Source organism: Diabrotica virgifera, chromosome 4 (assembly GCF_917563875.1).
Source record: "Diabrotica virgifera virgifera chromosome 4, PGI_DIABVI_V3a".
Classification (NCBI taxonomy): Eukaryota; Metazoa; Arthropoda; class Insecta; order Coleoptera; family Chrysomelidae; genus Diabrotica; species Diabrotica virgifera.
This window is the reverse complement of record NC_065446.1, coordinates 57,994,864-58,017,349: the sequence shown is the minus strand read 5'-3', so window position 1 is coordinate 58,017,349 and position 22,486 is coordinate 57,994,864. Positions and strand designations below refer to the sequence as shown.

At 33.0% G+C, this 22,486-nt stretch overlaps 1 protein-coding gene across 1 annotated transcript in view; it reads right to left on the bottom strand.

Annotated features, from left to right (window-relative positions):
• The window catches only part of LOC114332277 (sodium/potassium-transporting ATPase subunit beta-1-like), a 170,391-nt gene extending 148,136 nt beyond the window's left edge, over nucleotides 1-22,255 (bottom strand). The window contains exon 1 of the mRNA XM_050648214.1: nucleotides 21,723-22,255. Within this exon, the coding sequence (XP_050504171.1) occupies nucleotides 21,723-21,870 (148 nt within the window). The 5' untranslated portion in view covers nucleotides 21,871-22,255. The remainder of the gene's footprint in view (nucleotides 1-21,722) is intronic.
• Nucleotides 22,256-22,486: the final 231 nt, after the last annotated feature.

Below are 22,486 nucleotides of genomic sequence, written 5' to 3'. Positions count from 1 at the left end.
TTTAATTTTTAATCTCTTTTTATGAAAATTGTTTTACATGTACCTCTTTTTATAATAAATGATCATGCAAATTTTCAAAACAATGCATATGGTACTTTTTGTTTTAGAAATTCTCAAAAAGTATATAAATTTCGTACTTTTACACTAGGATAGCCCCTTAATACGACAAAATGAATTCTAATGTTAATTGTAGCACAAAACGTCTCTACCGGTGGTTTTTCTAAGACTACGATAAAAACACGAATTTTTTTAATTCGAGTTTTGGTTGAAGTTTTGTTTCGTATCGTATTGAAATTTGGCACGAATGAACGCCGATTTATATATAAACAAATATATTTATGAACGTTCAAAATTTGAAAAATTATTGTTTATTTATGAAGCATAACGTAAAAACGTAAACAATTAACGTAAAAAGTGGAAATATGTATAGTTCATATCATTAGCTGTAATCCGTAAAAGTTTCAAGTTTCTACATTGTAAAAAACAAGAGAATTTAAGCATTTTCCATTAAAATAGTTTTTATTTATTTAAACAATTACTAAACATAAAAAAAAATTTTTATTAACTATTCGTGTATTGTTCTCGCGAATGCATACGTCTGCAAATTTTCATTTATTTGCATTGAAGAAAAGTCAGTCAAATTAACGTCTAAAGATTTGATGCAAACTGTTGAAGTAAAGAAAAGCGTTTAAAAATAAACTTCATATTCGGATTCAGCGACCTCGAAAAGATAACGAATGACCAAAATTTGCCATTCATCTCTCATGGTCAATTAGGGGTGTGCCGCTTGCCTACATGCCCCAATTTTCCTCACTCGGGCCCCCCTTTGTCATTTTTCAAGTTTTTTTCAAAACCCTAAATTCTTATTTTACTAAATTAAATTGTTAATCTTTATAAAAAGAGCCCCTGCATATAGGTACATAGTACATATATATGCCGTATATTACGTAAACTTTCTTTTTTTGCTTGTTTTATTATTTAGTATTTTCAGATGCAGAGTGGCTCAAGCATTGATTTCTTGAGCCACTCTGCATCTGAAAATAGTTAAATAAGGGATAACTTTATTGTAATAAAAGCGTTTTGGCAAAATTGTGGGTTGTGGGTTAGGCCACTATTGCTCTGATCGCCTCATTTGATTTCTAGAGTATGGTCCCAATTTTCATTGACGTTCGTACCAAGGTAGGTGTGTCCCTTTACTCTTTTATTTGTTGACCGACGAAATATGTATAATGTTAAAAATAAGTCGACTTAGATAAATCCTGGAGCGGGATTATGCAGAAAACAGTGAGCCTAAGAAGCAAATTAAAATTATTGAACAAGAAATTTGAAAATGATGTCGCTATAACTCATTGTTTTGTCAACGGCATTCAACTTCTTTTAATTAATTAATATAAATCCTGAGTTTGGCCAAAAAACCCAAACAAATTAAGGCATATTTTGGAAAATTGAACAGTTCTCTAAACATCATTTAAATCAGATTATTACCTGTTGAATTTAAACACTTAATAACAATTAACTGTGTGAATTAAATACATTAGTTCTATCTAATTTAAAATTATATTGTGTGATAACAAAATAATTTGACAGTTTATCATAAACGATTTTTTAAAAGAATTTCCTGTTATTTTATAGATAAGTTCTTTTTTATGAGATTTAAATTAAATACAACATTAGAGCAATATAACTTGTCAAATAATTATTTACTGAATACCATTGAATTAAATAGAATAAAATAAATAGATTCAAAACATATTATTGCATAATTTTGGATTTGATTTATCTACACTCAATAATTATTTTTACCCCTTTTTTTTGTTTTAGTCCAGTCGTCAGAAATTTGATCTCTAAAAATCATACGAATAACCTGAATTTGGCTGAGAATGTAAATTAGGGGAGTGCATATAGATTTTCACTTCGGAAAAAATCAAACAAGATAGAACTTTTTGTAATTTCATTAGGAAATACTTAATAAACAACATCTCAAAAAGTTCTACTCGAGAAGTGGGTGCTTCATTTTTTATTAAACAAATGAACTACGAAATTAGATGTTTTTTTAAATAACTCCGAAAATATAAATTTTACAAAAAAACTGACTTGACCATTGAAAAATTCAGAAAATTTTACAAAAAAAAACCTTATATAAAGAATTTTCTAAAATTAAATCTGTATCTTCTATAATTTTTTATTTATAACGCTAAAGTCACCCTTCTCACAAACATTGGCGCACTGTAAACTAGGGTACGGCGTAGTGCACAGCTGAGTTATTTTAATGTAATTCTTTAACTAATGGATCAAATGAAATTTTACAAATTGAACATGAAAGAAGAATAATTAAGCTATCTTATGGTTATAATAAAAAGAAATAAAATTTATGGGCATACGTACGGTCGGTGGGGGTGGAAAGTGAGCCTTACATGAATTTTGTTTATAAATGATTTAAAAATGTGTAACTAATACAATTTTTCTTATAAAATCCTCAATTTTGCACAACTTACCTTTCAAGCATCTTACTAAATGATATTCCATTCAAAAAAATCTCAAAAATTTAATTCAAATGATATGACGTCTCAAAAAATGTAATTTTTGAAATCTTCGTAGTTTTATAGAATTACCACCACTTTAAGACGGTATTACTCAAGTTTGAACAGATCTATTACAGTTTTAGAGCTTAGGATGTGATCTTTAAAATTCACTAAATTATTTTACTTTTGAAATTAAATAGACTATTTCTTTTGGAGAAAATTAAGAAAGATTACAAAAATGTAATACAAAAACCGAAAATTACCAGCTAAAAAAATGTTTATACAAAGTGATCAAAACTTTTTTCTGTAAAACTTACCTAAAATACATTTAATAATAAGCTTTAACAATAATAAATGTTTAGCAAAAAAAAATTTTTTTAGCGCTTATACAGTATGTCTGCGTAACTTGGAATCTATTGATAACTTTTTTATTATGAGTTTTACGAAAAAAAGTTATTCTTTATAAAATACTCTGCGTCGCATATAATCTAAGATGCAATCATCAAATATCAAATTTAATTAATTTTATACGAGGTATGTCAAAAAATATGAATTTCACTCAAGAGTAAAGTATCGTTATATTTCACAATATCGAAAATTGTTATTAAGAAAAGTTGTTTGGAATTAAAAAATTTGTTTTAGTGTTTAATTACATCCTTCTAATTAAAATATTGCGAATAATAAAGGCACTTAACTCTTAAGAAAAATTCATATTTTTTACATACCTCGTATAAAATTAAAAAAGTTTGATATCTAATGGTTGTATCTTAGATTTTAGACCAGGGAGAGCATTTTATGAAGAATAACTTTTTTTCGTAAAAGTGATAATAAAATAGTTATCATAATTGTAATAAAATGATGATGAGTATCCGTAATTTGAGAAAAAAATTTTTTCGATTAGAATGATGGAATTGTATATTTAAATATAGTTTTTAATTTCAAACAACTTTTCATAATAGCATTTTTTGATATTCTGGAATATAAAGGTACTTTACTCCTTAACGAAATTCATATTTTTGACATAACTCGTATAAAATTGATAAAATTTGATATCTGATAGTTGAGTTTTAGATTTTTGACTGTCCAGAACATTTTATGAAGAATAATTTTTTTTCGTAAAATTGATAATAAAAAAGTTCTCCATGCGGTTCCTAGCTACACAGACATACTGTATAAGAGATTCTTTATAAGAATTTTCAAATTGCAATGCCATATTCGGATTCAGCATAATCAAAAACAAAATAGAAACATATTTGATCAAAGTAAAATAATGAATTTAACGATATTTTTAAAATTAATTATACAAAACAATTGTTATTGTTTAAACAATTAATAAACAATTAGCGGCCAAATCTGCGAATAGAACTTTTTACTTTAACATATATTATATAAACTAACAAAAAAGTTTTAGAAAAATATAAGCTTGTTTGAATTTTTCCGAAACAATGCATGTTTTCGTTCTAATTGCACTCCCCTAAATTTTAGGATCCCAAAAACATGCAAAAAAGTTTGCCAATCCTACTCCCGGTTTCCCCCTACAACACCCCCTCGTGGGTGGGAACACGAAAAACATCGATTTACCAATAATCTGTACGCGGTAGAAAAAAAATAATGTTTCAAATAAGAAATGTAGCTGAGATAATTTGAAATAAATAGTTATTTTCCTAACTAGTGCGGAAAGTGATACTTTCACGCACGAGACTGCCGTTGACCCGAACGACGCGATAGCGGAGTTCGGGCAAGCAGTCGAGTGCGGGGAAGACACTCTCCGCATGAGTTAGGAACAATATTTTTTCTAGGACCGTACGTTTGGAAAAAAGCCAGAAAAAATAGAGTTACATCAATTTTTATTTAGGAGTGAAAATATACAAATTAATTCTTTGACAAGGTTGTCAAAACCAAACTTTCAATATAATGGGTTACCACGACGACAATATTGGTTTCCATGACAACGATTCAAAACCATTGTAATAGGGCTTTTCATTCACAGTCATTTGTTTCGAGCTTCTGTCATATGTCGTATAATCCGTGTATATTAATATTATACACAGATTATACAACATATAACATAAGCTCGAAACAAATGACAATCGATGAAAAGCCCTATTGTCTACTGATCTGTCTTTTAAATATTATGTCAAAATCATTTTATTTCATTGAATTATCGCGCTAATTTCATTAAAACATGAACACAATAAGATAAATTTGAAATAAATTAGTAAATAATATCTAAATATTAGTTTATTGCATGTATTATAATATATTATAATTCCATATTACAAGGTATTTTACTTTCCTGCACGCCGTGCGGGAAAATTTTCTTTCACGCACGCCGTGCGGGAAAGTGCAACTTTCGGAAACGAAATGCGTGCGGGAAAGTGGCTCTTTTAGCACGGCCGTAGAAAAAATGCTTATTAGCACTTTTTGAGTAATGAACCTTTCTCTCAGATACAACGCTTGAAGCGCCTGACAAATCTGAATGTTAGCTACGCACGAGAAATCAATTAGAAAAAAATTGTCTAAACTCGACGGTCAAAATTCGATATCTATTGATCAGAGCGTCCTATTGACAAAAGTCAAAATGCATTTTAAAGGTGCAAAATGCAGTTTTTGAATCTTGCCACAAAATACCAAAAAATCCGTTTCTATAAAGCTGTTAAATCACTGTCACTGTCAGCTGTCACATTGGGTGGAATTTGTAGCTGAAGTTGTGTAATTTCGAAGAACGTACTTGTGCAATCAAAAAGATGCAATTTTAAAAGTTTTAGATCAGTTGTAATGTGAAAGTTTAAATTCAGCTTTTTAAATTCCACGAATAGGTGATAGGATTCAATGTTAAATTCTAATGTTTTCTCGAGGTTCTGACTTATTGAATGAATCTGGTCAATTGTTGATTTTTTTGGAGTGAATCCAGCCTGGTATTTTCCAATTTTGCCCACTGTGTAAACCTGTAGCCTTTTGTAGATAATATTTGCTAAACCCTGTTTTTCAACAGAGGACTAATTCAAAGGACATCGCACACATCTTATGGAAAATATAATGTCACTCAAATTCAATAAAATTTATATGAATAGATTCGTTTCAATTCTTATCATTGCGCCAACTCTTAATTTTAAATAATAAGAGCAGAAATTGATATAAATCAATCCGAAATCAAATGGGTAGGTACATACGTTAGAGAGAGAAAAAATATTTTAAAATACCCAGATTATCGGTAACTTCATAAATCTTCTCGGGCTATTAAGCATCTTATTATAATAGTTTCACTAATCCGCTTAGGCCCAGCGGGGTTTAAGCTGTTTTGAATAGCACCAAGAGCAATAGTGATTATAACTGACACGTTTATGAACTCCAAAAATGTGATTTTGATAAACTTTAATTGTAATTTGCGCCGTAATTAATCATAATTAAGAGTTGGCGCAATGATAAGAATTGACCGTTAATTTAAAACGAATCTTTTCGTATAAATTTTATTGAATTTGAGTGACATTATATTTTCCATAAGATGTGTGCGATGTCCTTTACCGCGCTGTAATGCTTGTTTGTAATTGGTCCAGCCACAGGCAAGTTTACTCCACTGTTATGAAATTTTGACACTATTGGCATTTCATAGGTTAATTAAGTTATATCGACGATTTTTTGTGTTTTCTGTTTTATTGCTTTAATTTTTAGATTTTTAGTCTGCTTTTATATAAAAAAACAGTGCTTTCGGAACTCTTCAGCGGCGTATTATTATAATATAATATTCATGGATTACCACCGAAGGCCGACATTATCAACCAAAAAAAAAGATGTATTTGGTGATTTTTTTAGTGACATTATTGGGTGTGAATCTGTCTATTGAGTTTACTCCTCCTGGTTTAAAAACGGGGTATATAGACCGGTCTAGTTAGATCCAAAAATAGGTGTGAGGTTCAGAGCCGGATTTAGGGCAGTGGAGGCCCCTGGGCAGAATTGGTGTAAGGGCCCTACGTCCGACCATTAAAAAAATGTTGATCTACTTTTATAAATATCTATATTGTTAAATAATAAAAAATACAAGAGCTGTAACTTGTTATAGTAAAATATTAAAAATAAACATAGTATGACTGAAAGACTTACCGGAACATATTATGAATAAAGTATAATTCTCTACACATAGTAAGATGTATGGTAAAATCTCGGGTACTTTTCGAGATTTTTAATTTAAAATTCCTTGATTATGTCTGACATGTCTAGTTGCTATGGACATCGTGATCAATGCTCATTATAGAGAGATGATTCAAACGCTCTTGGCCCATTAAAGACCGAAGTTAATTTTTAATTAACTTAAGTTTTGAGAATGACCTCTCCCAACTACAGTTAGTTAGCATCAGAACTAAATAAAAACGAAGTGTCACCTCAACCTTTGGAAAAGTATCATTCACATGCTTTTCTTCTAGCAGTCGGTACATTTGAAGTTCTTTGCTTATATTTGATGAGCCGATTTCCTCTTTAAATGGATTGAAAAATTCTACAAATTGTACTAGTTCGACACCTAGGATTTCATCTAAATAATTGCTATAAATGTCAGTAAGCTTTAATGAGTGAGCTTCAGTTTCCAAAGCGAGGTAAATTTTCCAAATGATGTAAAAATCCAAAATAATTGAATGGATAGATTCATGTGCAGAAAGCCTCTGACTTAATAGAGGTGATGAGGTGATCTATAATAGCGATAAAATTTTGAGTCCTAAATTTCTCTGATGTTGTCATTTCAGTCTCTTGAGATGTTCCATAATCTAGTGGAGTCAGTCGAAAATTCTGTGGTCGTTTTCTATGTGACGAATAGTCTTGACTTCCACTTACCATCGCGCCTTCAGTTTCATATATTTCGAAAATGCCCATGTCTTGACTGTATAATTTGTTTAAGTGATCTAAGTGCCGCCACCCCTGAATTAAGGGCAACATTTGGATCTTGGAGAATATGACTTGAGCTATTTGTTTTCTCTAAGATTTCATTCCAAAATATTGCAAATATTCCTGTTTCCAGTAAACACATTCGATTACACAAACCATTTGTATCGCTACGGGTTTTAAATTGTTACTCACCGTCTTCTGAAATTTTTGATAATTCTTCTTTAATCTGATTATAACCTTTAACTAGTGATTTGGAGGCATCACTTCTAAATAACAAAAATAAGAAATCAAATAATGCTGTGGCAGCAGGATAACACTCATATGCAGCTTCTGCAACTAAATTCTGAGATTGGGCAGCACAAGTGTTTGCATAAAACAAAAATAAATCTATGTGAATAATTTGCTGATATTTTCATCAATCAAGACATGTTATTTATATCCCCGTTTAGGCTTAAGCCTCTTCAGGGTACTGGAACTCCCTTTTTTTTTCCGGGAGTGTGTGGAACATGGTTGTTTCCGAAAGAGTAACGTGTTGTAGAGAAGTGTGGGGTTAGACAGTGGTTTTTGCTAGTGCTGGGTTAGCTGGAGCGAGCGAGATGAAGTAATGCTATGTTCTGTATTGCTAATCTCTGCGTTTGGTACCTGCCAAGCAGCGAAGGTAGCTGTCACTAGTGGAACGGCTCTTGGATTCAGCGTTTGGGATGCAGTTTGGTTACCTGCGATATAGTAGGGGAGTATTTTCTAGTATTTCGTGGAACTCATCGGGAAGTTCGTTTCTAGCTAATTGAAGAAGTTTAGCCGGAGGGAACGGAACTTTGTTTTTGGGAATCCCGGTGAGTCTAAAACCGCGCCTATTGCAAGGTGTTTTTAGGATGTTTTTGGCTCTAATGTTAGAGCCGTTGATGACGCGCATTGTGTACTTGCTGCCGAGAGAACTGATTCTGTCGACAATTTTGGGGACTTTAGCGAGTGGATGTACTGATATTTTTTTACGTTTGAGGCTTTGTGGGGGCCCCCGGAATGTGGGGGCCCCGGGCAGCTGCCCAGCCTGCCCTCCCTTAAATCCGACCCTGGTAAGGTTACAATAATTCGCAGCTAAAAATTGGCAGAATTGTTCGAAACACCATCATAAATGAAATCTAAAAAGTCCTCCTCGAGAACTCTAAAATTATGGATTTGTATCCCGAGTGCCACTTTGACAGTTCTAATTTCATTACCCGAAGAGGAGTCAAATTATATCTAAGTGTCACGAGAGCAAAACAAATCGATAATTTTTAAGAGTTTAAGAATTTGTCAGACTAGACACCGTTAAGCTATGTACAAATTTTCCAGTGGCGCACCCAAGGGGGGGTTTTGGGGGTTAAAACCCCTCCCAGAGCATATACAAAATAGTAGTGGTCGAGGAAATAAAGCACTAAAATCGCTTAAGTTTTCTTCTAAAGCATCTAACTTTTCTAAAGTAATACCGATCGTTATGAAACCTTTTGCATTCGATTTGACAGAGCTTCAGAAAAATTCTTGAACACTTGGCATGAGAGACAAAGATAAATTGCATTCTTGTATGCGAAAAATGCATTTTCCAAAGTGCATCTCAAAGTGTTCACAAAATAAAAATTCACAACTCGGAAAGTAATCATGGGAATGAGTTTAATTTTCATATTCGGGGAGTTTTTGAGGTCGGTGAGCAGGAATATAGGATCGGCGAAGCTGTAAGAGGTAGCTGGTGCCTGGTATCCCAGTATGCATGTCGACTCCTGGAGTTTTATGGAAATTCATTATGAAAATCGTTGAAACTTTTTATCCCTAGATTTTTGGTCGAGGTCGCTGAACACTTTGGCGATGCTGTACGAGGTACCTGGTGCCCGGTAACTACGTCATCTCCTGTAGCTTTATGGAAATTTGTTATAAAAATAGTTGATTTGATATCGCGGAACACGAATCGTTCAACGAAGATGCTGTACGAGGTACCTGGTGCGCTGTATCTACGTCGTATCCGGAAATTTTATGAAAATTCGTAATAAAATTTGTTGAAACTTATTATTCCGGGGTTTTTAAGGCAACTGGCAGTTTTAATCATATACTCGAGGTTCTGACATCTTTATATCTAAAAAAATATTACTGACACTGAAAAATATTTCAAATTATTTCTTTTTTCATAATTTGCGCTCTGAATTAAAATAACTTACTGTTATTGTTACTCACTGTTGAATTTCATAACGAATTTTCATAAAACTCCAAGAAACGACGCGCGACGTAGATACCGGGCACCAGGTACCTCGTTCAGCATCTTCCATGCAATATTCGTGTTCAACGGTCTCGAAAATCTCGAGATAATAAATTTTAACTATTTTTATAACGAATTTTTATAAAACTCCAGGAGGTGACGTAGATACCGGGCACCAGGTACCTAATACAGCTTCGCCGAAGCAATGTTCGTATTCAGCGACCTCAATAACCCCGGAAAAACAAATTTCAACGATTTTCATAAAATGAATTTCCATAAAACTCCAGGAGACGACGTGCCTACCGGGATACCGAGCACCAGGTACTTCTTACAGCTTCGCAAACCCCATATTCCTGTTCAGCGACCTCAAAACTCCCGTATATGAAAATTGCACTTATTTCCATGATTAGGTATTTTCACAGTTGTGAATTTTTATTTTTTGAACACTTTGAGAAGCACTTTGGAAAATGCATTTTCCGCTTACAACAATGCAATTTTTATTTGTCCCTCATGCCAAGTGTTCAAGAATTTTTCTAAAACTCTGCCGAATTGAATGCAAAAGGTTTCATAACGATCCGTCTTACTTTAAAAAAGTTAGAAGTGTAATGCTTTATTTCCTAATGTTGTTCTGAAGCTATTTCGTTGCCTATGGGATAGTGTAACTTGTCTTTCACAAACAATACAAAAAAATGTTGGTACCTAAGCCAACACCACCCAGAGGAAAATTCTAGGTGGGCCACTGAAATTTTCAGCTTGCTATTAATCAACTTTTTTTGGTACGCGGGATCCAGGCCTATTAGTAATTATGCAGATTCATATACTTAGTTTTTATTTTATATTGCTCAACATTTAGTATACTACTAGCTTAGGTATTTTAATTGGTAAATAAAACAATATTGTGTCAACAAAGTCGGACAATGTACAACATGAACTAAAGTCAACGTTGCGCATTACAGAAAAAACTGCAAAACTTGAATTAGCTATACAGGGTGATTGATTAGTGGGGTAACACTCAGTAGATCCGCTACGGTAATAGATAGCAATACAAGTTAATAACAAAAATTGTAGACAACTTCGAGATTCATATTAAAAAATTGGAACACCCTGTATTTTATTTTATATTCGAAATCTCCTTAACTGTCCCATCACAAAAATATAAAGGTTTGTTATGTTATACAGGGTATGTACAAAGTTATAACGAATTTTATATGAAAATCGTAACAAGTTCAGCATCCTGCATAAATAAAAATAAGCAAAACAGCAATGGTGCCATATGTTTTTATTTATTGACACAATTTTTAAACATGATTGATATTGCTAATTTTCTTATAAAATACAGGGTGAGTCAAAACGCGAGTACATTATTTTCTCAGTAATTTTAAATGGAACACCCTATATTTTATCATAAGTACCATTATTATACTTTAATGTTTATACAACATTCCCTATGTCTAAATTTATTTCGAGATATTTTCATTTTTCAGAGCAGATTATTAATTAGGTGTCTTTTAAATTTTAAGTAAGCCATGACTGAACCGTTTTTATGAAACGTAGCTCCATCTCCAATCAGTAGGTACATTATCAGTAGTAATTGCACAAGAGCTCTAAAATTATTGAATTTTTCCCGAGTGACACTTTGACAGTTTTAATTTTAAATTATGTCAAAATGTCACGAGGGCAAATTCTATATTAATTTTAGAGATCGAGTGCAATTTGTTGCGATTATTTCATGAATAAAACTGTTCAACACCAAAATTTTATTGTAATTTATTTATGTAAGTACAAATTAGTACAATTAAACACACAGTTGTTATAAATATTAATTTGACGGTTGAAAGTCATCACTTTTATAATTTTTAAAACATTTATTGTCATTAATGTCACTGAATGTATTTTTTCGTAGCAACGAAGGGCATCTTACGTAATATACTGGACGACGGAAAATTATCAAAAATTATCGATTTAATTTAGATTTATGTAGCTTTCTATTGGTCAGAATCTCCTATGATTGAAATAATCAGTAGTAATTGCACGAGAGCTCTAAAATTATCGATTTGTTTCCCGAAGGATAGTGAAATTATGTCACAAGTGTCACGAGGGCAACAAGTCGATAATAATTTTAGAGATCCAGTGTAATTCGCTGAGATTATTTCATGAATAAAACTGTCTTTTTAAATCATTTTAACTAATATTTTATTGATATCTTCACCTGAATATTTGCTAAACCTATTTATTGGTATTCTTTGTGACAAGTTGTAAAACATTAATTGTCATTAATGTCACTGAATGTTCATTTTTGCGTAGTAACGAAGGGCATCTGACGTAATGCTTGACGACGGGATATTATCAAAAATTATCAGTAGTAATTACCCAAGAGCTCCAAAATTATCGATTTGTATCCCGAGTGACACTTTGACATTTTTAGTCAAAGTGTCACGAGGGTAAAACACATCGATCATTTTTAAGAGCTGGAGAGTAATTTGTTAAGATTATTTACTATTTACTAATATTTTATTGATATCTTCACCTGAATATTTGCTAAACCTGTTTCTTGGTGTTCTTTGTGACAAGTTGTAAAACATTAATTGTCATTAATGTCACAGCTTAAAGGGGTGATACACACGCGAGTAAGTACGCGAACTTATGGCTCGCGACCTTTTTCGCGCGTGTATCACCGCAAGTACGCGTACTTTAAGTCCGCCGAGTAAGTACGCCGTCGATCCAACAAGTTTGAAATCTTACTCGTAACCCGTACGTGTATCACTCCCACGAGCCGCGAGCCTCGAGCCATCATGTTATTGCGTTTAAAGTTACACTTATATTTTCACTAATTGATGATCATCAACTCATTGACAACTTTATAACTGATGAAAGTAATAGGGAAACAATAACTAGTAACCATGATTATACTGTAAATAATTTTTTCAAAATTTTTCAAAAACATTGTCATCTTATGTTTGTGATGTGGTTGACTATATCGCTGAGTTTGTAGTTAAGAAAGTTAAGAAAACATTAAATTGTGACATAATATGTTTGTCTGCAATTGAATGTGATAATGTACAATCTCCATTCATAAGACACAAAAATTATAGCATATCAAAAAAAATTTTAATTCAACCTTCTACAGACGTCATTCATATTTGCAAAATTGCTGAAAGCGAAATTAGATTAATCTACAATTCAAAAAAATTGAATGATTCTAAATTAATGAGAAGATATGTACATACAAAGGACATATATGTTTGATCATGATTTTGAAACAAACCATTTGTTTAATCTAATAAAGATAATTTGTTTCCATTATTCCAACATCAGATTGTACCACGAAGGTGAAAAACTAAATAATGTAATAAGAGTTAGAAGTAAGTTAACAAAAGCTATTTTGTTTTGTGGTCAATAAATTAATAGATTTCCTACATATTTTTTCATCTAGCCTGAAACTTTCACCCAAAAGAAAATAACTCTCCTTCAAATTTACTTTTGATTATCAAACAAGAAGAGATATACCAACGATATAATATGTACCTACTTTTAAATACAACATTTATTTTTACAAAATTACTTTAAATCAAAAATATTTATTAATTTGCTAAATTATTTATCTTCCATATTTTTTACAAAATATTGAAGTTATATTAAAATTAATCTAAAATGGGGTAATTTTATTAGTGCTTTGCTAAGAATCCAAACGAGTTCTTGCCGTATTGTGACGTCACTTTCGCGGAAGGTGTTTGCTTCAACGGTTCGGTACAAGGCGTGTCTATCAGTTTTTATGGTCTAAGGGTATTCCGGTATAACAACGACCTTTACCGATCTGTTTAAGGGATAAAAATGATTTGATTACTGTGATTACTTTTGTTACTTTTGTATTTGAGTACCGGTAATCATATCGAGAATCGTATTTCTCAGTCCTCACCCTCACACCCTTAAAACGCGTCATACCGATAACAATATTCGATAACACTCGTAAAATACCGGTCCCGTCCGTTACTCGCTGGGATACGATTGGTAGAAAGTAATCAAGTGTACTGGTTGTAGATACAATAGTCGTTACTCGCTCTGATACGATTGGTACGAAGTAATCAAAGTAGATACAATAGTCGTTACCCGCTCTGATGCGATTAGTAGGAAGTAACGAAGTAATCAGAGTAATCAAAGTAACGATTTGCCTCTCTGAATAGTAATCGTTACTTTCGGTATTCGTAAGTAACGAGTACTTTGTAACGAATACATACTTTTTCAACATCTCTAGCACTTGGTCCTATAAGACCTTTGTCCCATACCTTGTTTTTCTCATTAAACTTAATGAAGGCCAACAGTTTCCTTACTACTGGTAGTTTTAGGATCTCTTCTGGTTCAATCCTCAATTGACCAGTCAAGTGTCAGGGAGTGTCGCCTGAACTAATGAGAAGGATAAAAGCCCATACGAAAAGGAAAGGGCCCATAAGAAGGAGAAAAAGAAGACATTAATTCATCAGCAATCAAAACATCACATATTTAATATTTCGTTTCGAATATACGTACAGAAAATTATATTAAAAAATGTTTAAGTTTTTAATCTAATGGCACATAAAATGATACTTAAAAAACCATTCTATGTCCTACCAGATTAAAAACATTGGAAAACTTTCTGTGGTTTCACCAACCGAGGCTTTTAAAAATGCAAGCCATGCAGATTCTGAGACAGGAAATTGAAATATAAAATGAAAATAATGTTTATTCATTGAAATTATATTATTTTCATATATTTGATTTTTCTGAGCTCATCATATTATTTGTGAGTTAAATGTAGTCTATAATGTACTTATACTATAAAATGTACTTATAGTAGCAAGATCTTATTATGTTCTTTTCTAAAGTTTTCTTATTTTTTTATAATCTCATTTCTCTTCATGTGTCCTTTCATTTTGTAACTTATAATAAATACATCTTTAGATATTTATATTTTGACTTGAAAGGTTTCATGATGGGTATTCAGGGAAATTGTGTCATAAAATTAAAATGAAGAGTATTGTGTCTTGCAAATGTTTACATGCACTGACTTCAAAAAATGACACTCAGACGTAAATCCGGAAATAAATTCCAAAAACCCAACGAGCATTACGCCAAGGGCTTTTAGGAAAAGTACCCAGACAGATTTAGAAATTCTAAGAAAACCCTAAATACCGAACGTTTTAAATAAAAACTTAAATAGGTGGTCGTAAACACTGTTGGTTTTGAAAATGTCAAAAATAGTGTGAGAGCACTTCTTCACAAGAGGTGATGAGTCGATATATTTAGAGTAAGTAAGTACATACTTGGGAGTTTCTAGCGCATTTAAGTATTTTATTACAAAAAAGAGTCACTGACTGATTTTCTACCTCAAATTTCCGAATTATATTTGTTATTCCAGTGCGTGTATGTGTATTCTGTTCTTTAGATTAGCTAGGAACATTTTTTAACAACCCATAAACCAAAAAATGATTGAAAGTAATAAGTACATCCATCCAAAATCCATTCAGTACGATTTGCTTAGCTACGCTTGTGCAAAAATCAGCTTAAAACAGCGTGTTCTCCTGATGACAAAAACGTGTCCAAAAAATCAATAGTAAGGAAGGAGTGTTATAATAATATGGAGCCGCCGGAAATAAAGGCACCCTTTTTGTTCCCTAGAGTACAACAGTTGAATAATAAATATGGGGTGACGATATACTTGGATACGCGAGCAATAACTCCAATTTTTATAATGGATGCAGGATGCAGAATAACTTTTGTATACTGTAATTATTATGGAAAAGGTTTAAAAAGGAACAAACTTACAAAACAATATTTTCCATAAAGCAAAACAACTTCCGATCTTACAGTGGAAATGTGAATAAACAATTTATTAAATCACTTTTGTTTGTTATACCAAATAGGTTTTTAGCAAAATTCACCAACAACAGATCAAATTTTTATCTTAGGACGTACCTGGATCTCGCGTACCAAAAAAAAGTTTATTAATAGCAAGCTGAAAATTTGTTAATAAATAGCTTAAGGGTGTCTAGTCGGACAAACTTTGATGTATGGGAACACTGGAACAGGGGAAGTTTTAATTGTGGAACGTGATTTTAATTGTGGAACGTGTCATCCTGACAAGTTTATGATTGTGAAAACTAGCAGGTTGTTTTTAAGTTTATTCAATAGCAAACTTTATACACTAAGCACCAAAATTAACGCACCACCTTAAAAATGGGACATTTTTGATGTCTCGTATTTCCTAAACCTGTTGTCCGATTTGAGTGATTTTTTTAGTATAATATAGCTTTATTCTTCAAGAAAAATCAGCTTAAAACAGCGTGTTCTCCTGATGACAAAAACGTGTCCGACAAATCAATAATCAGGAAGGAGTGTTATAATGTGGAGCCGCAAGAAATAAAGGCACCCTTTTTGTTCCCTAGAGTACAACAGTTGAATAATAAATATGGGGTGACAATATACTTATGTTGGATACGCGAGCAATAACTCCAGTTTTTATAATGGATGCAGGATGAAGAATAACTTTTGTATACTATAATTATTATGGAAAAGGTTTAAAAAGGAACAAACTTACAAAACAATATTTTCCATAAAGCAAAACAACTTCCGATCTTACAGTGGAAATGTGGGTAAACAATTTATTAAATCACTTTTGTTTGTTATACCAAATAGGTTTTTAGAAAATTCACCAACAACAGATCAAATTTTTATCTTAGGACGTACCTGGATCTCGCGTACCAAAAAAAAGTTTATTAATAGCAAGCTGAAAATTTGTTAATAACTAGCTTAAGGGTGTCTAGTCGGACAAACTTTGATGTATGGGAACACTGGAACAGGGGAAGTTTTAATTGTGGAACGTTCCTGTTCCACAATTAAAACTTCCCTTGTTCCAGTGTTCCCGTACATCAAAGTTTGTCCGACTAGACACCGTTAAGCTATTAACGACTTTTCAGCTTGCTATTAATAAACTTTTTTGGCACGCGGGTTCCAGGCCTAGTACCTACACGTACAAACTAGTAGTTATGGTACCAAAATCATTATTTATGAACCAAAATAAACATTACGGTAAATAAATAATTCTGGTATACATCTAGGAAAAAAGAATATAGGTACACTATAAACACGTAATTAGACCAATACTTAGTAACATAAACTAACCAAAAAATATTATCCAAACGAAAGGGAAAGGTGAAAAACGTTGATATAGTTGCAAGTAAGGAAAATAAATTGTCCCAAAGAATTAATGAAGATGTAGAAGTTACGATGATTGGAATAATAAGTTTAAATACACAAACTCTAGGAAGAAGAGGGTGACTTCCTAGGTCCTAGATAATTGGAAGGAATAGTATGGGAATGAAAAGTAAGCATTTCAAGCTAGAAAAATAAAGCTAGAGATGGAAAAGCTAAAAAATGACTTAAAGAAGCATGAAAGAAAGTAGCTAGAAAGGAAGACATTTACACATTATCATTACAATTAAACATAAGCTAACGAAAAAGATAGAACCAAACGAAAGGTAAAGGTGAAAAAATATTAAAAACAATATTCAATATAGGTAGTCCTGTCGCCAGTGGGGGTACAACGGCCTCCTTAATTCAGATGGACTTACTAAGTTTTTTTCATGTATTTTGACCCGTAGAACACGAATTTTTTGGGTAACAGTCGATCCGGATGTCGATACGATTGTTATAAACAAAGAACTTGACGAATCACATAACAGCGATTTTTTGCAAAACAAAACATTTTTTTTTGTATTTTTTGGGTCATTCTAAGCAAAACATGTTTTTACAAGTTTTTTCGTAGGATGCAAAAATCGAAAAATTGCAATTTTTGAACCCGAATAACTTTTGATTGAAAAATAAAATAGCAATTCTGCTTACCTTATTTGAAAGTTCAAGTCAAATTCTATCGGTTTTGATTACTTTCATTGCTAAAAATTAATTTTTTTATTGTTAAACAAAGCTACAAACACATAGTGATTGAATGATGTTTTCAATGCATTTCTCATTTGAAATCCAACGAGTAGGCGTGCATACATACCGACAATTTTTACGTAGATTGCGTACATTAAAACGCATGCATCGGACACGGGAAACACTATGTGTTTATGGCTTTGTTTAACAAATAAAAACTTAATTTTTAGCAATGCAAATAATCAAAACCGATAGAATTTGACTTGAACTTTCAAATGCAGTAAGCAGAATTGCTATTTTATTTTTTAATCAAAAGTTATTCGGGTTCAATAATTGCACTTTTTCGATTTTTTGAAAGTTCAACCGCGTTTATCTCGAAAACTATGCATCCTACGAAAAAACGTGTAAGACCATTTTTGGCTGAGAATCACCCAAAAAATACAAAAAAATGTTTTGTTTTGCGAGAAATCGCTGTTATGTGATTCCTCAAGTTCTTTGTTTATAACAATCTTATCGACATCCGGATCAACTGTTACCCAAAAAATTCGTGTTCTACGGGTCAAAATACATGAAAAAAACTTGGGTAAGTCCATCTGAATTAAGGAGGCCGTTGTACCCCCACTAGCGACAGGACTAAGGTGCGAATAAAGAAAATTATATATTATTGTCCCAAAGAATTAATGAAGATGTAGAAGTTATGATGATTGGAATAATTTTAAATACAAAACCCCTAAGGAAAAGGGGATCATCCCCTATATGAGTGGAATGGGTCTGGATCCCGCGTATGAAAAAAAAGTTGATTAAAAGCAGGCTGAAAATTTGTTAATAGCTTAAGGGTGTCTAGTCGGACAAACTTTGATGTATGGGAACACTGGAACAGGGGAAGTTTTAATTGTGGAACAGGTTAAAAATTTGGAACGTCAGACCACGAAAACGTCCCATGTATTTTGTCGGACAAAACTTCCAATTGATTTGTTACCCTTTCATTAAACTCTCATGCAAAAATCAGACTGCTATTTGTCACCTGTCATAATTCCTGTCATTTGACATGTTCTACGTGTTCCACTCATTAAAATGCCCAGTTGGTGATAAATAGCAATCGGATTTTTGCAGGACAGTTTAATGAAAGGGTAACAAATTAATTGGAAGTTCTGTCCGAGAAAATACATGGAACGTTTTCGTAGTCTGACGTTCCAAATTTTGGACATCTTGGATATTAAAGCACCCTAATATGTCTGTGTAGATATTGGCATTGAATCCGACTCCGACCGTCACATGTCACACCGTTGCCGTATCCTCTATTTTTTCATACTATCACGTTACATTTTTTTGTGATATTATATTTGTGTGTGAAATGTATCAATTTTGTGTATTTTAGGTATGTTCTAATATGTTATGTATATATAGGTTTTTACTTGATTATTTTAAATCATTGTGACGTTTAACTTGCTAGAAACCTTGTAATATTGTGTACCTAATGTGTTAAAAGTAAGTAGTTTTGAAACACCAATTATGTAAAGATTATTATGTTGTTGTTTTCACCAATTTTGAAAAAATGTGAAAACATTGAATTGTCCACGTCCGTCTGTCTTGTCTATCTGTTTGCAAACTCAACTCCTCCGTCATTATACCAGGTAGAATGACAAATGAGGTGTCAAATGAAAGCTTATCCAAGGGTGATACTAAATGTGAGAAATTTAACCTAGGCTGTCTGTCCGTCTGTCTGTCCGACCGCGTATATGATTCCTTCGTCACTGTACCAGGTAGAATGACAAATGAGGTGTCAAATGAAAGCTTATAATCCAAGGATGGTATTAAAGATGAGAAGTTTGATATAGGCTGTCTGTCCGCCTGTCCGTCCGACCTGGTATAGTGACGGAGGAGTTATATTCGCGGACAGACAGACAGACGGACAGACAACCTAGGTCTAATTTCTTACCTTTACTACTATCCTTGGATTATAAACTTTCAGTTGACACCTCATTTGTCATTCTACCTGGTATAGTGACGGATGAGTTATACTCGCGGTCGGACGGACAGACGGACAGACAGCCTATGTCAAATTTCTCACCTTCAGTGCCATCCTTGGATTATAAGCTTTCATTTGACACCTCATTTGTCATTCTACCTGGTATAGTGACGGAGGAGTTATATTCGCGGTCAGACAGACAGACGGACAGACAACCTAGGTCAAATTTCTTACCTTTAGTACTATCCTTGGATTATAAGCTTTAATTTGACACCTCATTTGTCATTATACCTAGTATAATGACGGAGAAGTTATTATTCGATTATTCTTGTAGGTACATTTAACATTTATTGAAATTATGAAAGAAATATATATATAGAAAACAACATGGCAACACTGTGATGCTTCTTCTTCTTAAAGTTCCCTCTCCTATCGGAGGTTGGATATCATAATGGCTATGGTCACTTTGTTGGCTGCTGCTCTGAATAGTTGTAATGAACTACAGTTAAACCATTCTCTAAGGTTCCTCAGCCAGGAGATGCGTCTTCTTCCTATGCCTCTTCTTCCTTGGATCCTTCCTTGCATAATAATTCTCAGCAACTCATATTTTTCTCCTCTGGTAATGTGACCCAAATATTCCAGTTTTCTAGTTTTTATACTTTTCATAATTTCTAACTCCTTATTTAAACGTCGTAGCACTTCAACATTGGTAATCCTTTGAACCCACTGAATTTTCAATATTCTTCTGTAACACCACATTTCGAACGCTTCTATTCTTCTTATGTGTTGTCTCTTCAATGTCCAAGCTTCCATTCCGTATAGCAATATAGAAAATATGTAGCATCTTAGAGCCCTCAATCTGAGAGGCAACTGAAGGTCTTTGTTTGTAAGCAGTGTCTTCATTTTTATAAATGCTTGCCTTGCAGTTTCAATTCGGACTTTAATTTCTTTGCTTTGGTCATTTTTGTCATCAACCCAGGTTCCCAGATATTTGTATGTCTTAACTTTTTCTATTTGGGTTTGCTCTATCATTAACCTTTCATTTCCATGTTCTGTTTTTGAAACAATCATAAATTTAGTTTTTTTCTTGTTTATTTTTAGTCCGTATCGAATGCAATAATCGTTAATTCTATTTAGCAATTCTTGTAGTGATTCCAGGGTGTCTGCCATTATAACGGTGTCATCAGCGAATCTTATGTTATTTACTATTGTTCCGTTTATAGAGATTCCATCACTTAGCTCCGCTATCGCTTCCTGAAATATGGCTTCACTGTACAGGTTAAACAGTAGCGGCGACAGAACACAACCCTGTCTTGCAACACTGTGATGCACAAACATAAAAATTCAGCCACATTCAGCTGTGCCGGCTGTGCGTTACATAGGGTGCTTTAAAATCCAAGATGTCCCAAATTTTTAACCTGTTCCACAATTAAAACTTCCCCTGTCCCAGTGTTCCCATACATCAAAGTTTGTCCGACTAGACACCCTTAAACTATTAAAAAAATTTCAGCTTGCTATTAATCAACTTTTTTTTCATACGCGGGATCCAGACCTAGAAGGTATAATATGGGAATGAAACGTAAGTAAACATTTCAAGCTGGAAAGATAAAGCTAGAGTTTGAAATGCCAAAATATGGCTTAAAGCATGAAAAAAAGTACGAAGGAAAGATTGGAAGAATTTTAAATACGCCAACCCTAAGAAAAATTAGGATCATCCCCTACTAATAGATGATTGGAAGGTATAATGGGAATGAAAAACAAACCTTTCAAGGTGGAAAGATAAAGCTATAGAAAGGTCAAAAAAGACTTAAAGAAGCATGAAAGAAAGTAGGAACGAAGACATTACACATTACTATAATAATTAATGTATTTATTAATATTAATGAAAATCACAATAGATTACACCTTATGCATGTCTGGCTTACAGAAGTATGAAGTACCTAAATAAAATATTTAGTGCAATTATAATACTATCTTTCTATTTATCTATATAGTCTAAATATTAGGGTATATAATTTGCATTTATATGCATAATGTGTGGCAGGTATTGCACATTTTATTCATAGTCCTTTATTTTATTACAGTGAAATATACTAACTCAAACTAATGTCATAATGAATTATTGACATTGCATTGCAAGTGATTTAAACTAAATTTTAGACGTATTTTGACACATTTTAATACGATGCAATAAAAATAAGCCTTTATTGTATGATACACTTACCCCAATTTTTAGGAGTTCTCCCGAGGAACTGGTTAGAAGATTTGTCATAAATCGCCTGCCGAAAGGTTTCCCATTTAGTCCTGTTATCCGGTTGATAAAACTGAAATTCGACGGCACCGTTATCACCGTCTTTTCCCGCAACGGCCATTTCGGCAAATCAAATTTTTAAAACTTTTGACACTACACCACCAGGCAAAACAAAACACCAGAACCGAATAACTTGATGCTGTTGCTGGGCAACGGGTATTGATTTTGATTCGCTGTTACTTCTCGGTTTTTAGAAGGAAGAATACCGCGAGACGTGAGTGCTCTGACTGAGAGGGCTGTGCTCTCGGGATCACTCTTTCAGGCGAGTATTTCGTACCTACCTACTGAATTTTTAGGTTTGGTTTGTACGTATGCGTGTTGGAAAAAGATAAAGGCATAAAAACTCGCCCGCGTGCGGTGGATAGTGGATGCATGTGTTTGGTTTGGTGATACCTTGTCGGCCATCGATAATTACGAAGGTCTCGAGGTTTTTCGTTTAGCCATCGCGCATCCATTACGGAATATTTTTAATAATATGCACACATCGTTCTGTGTTCTATGATTAAAATGCATACAGGGTGAAGCGGTGAAGCGTAAGCTCGAAAACCGGTGAATTTAAACACTGGAAGGCGTCGCGCAAAAATAAAATTATTTTATAAATAGAAATTGGCGTTATACTATGGGATGGGCTACAAAAAAATATTAAAAAAATTGGAAAATACAAATGAAAATAATCT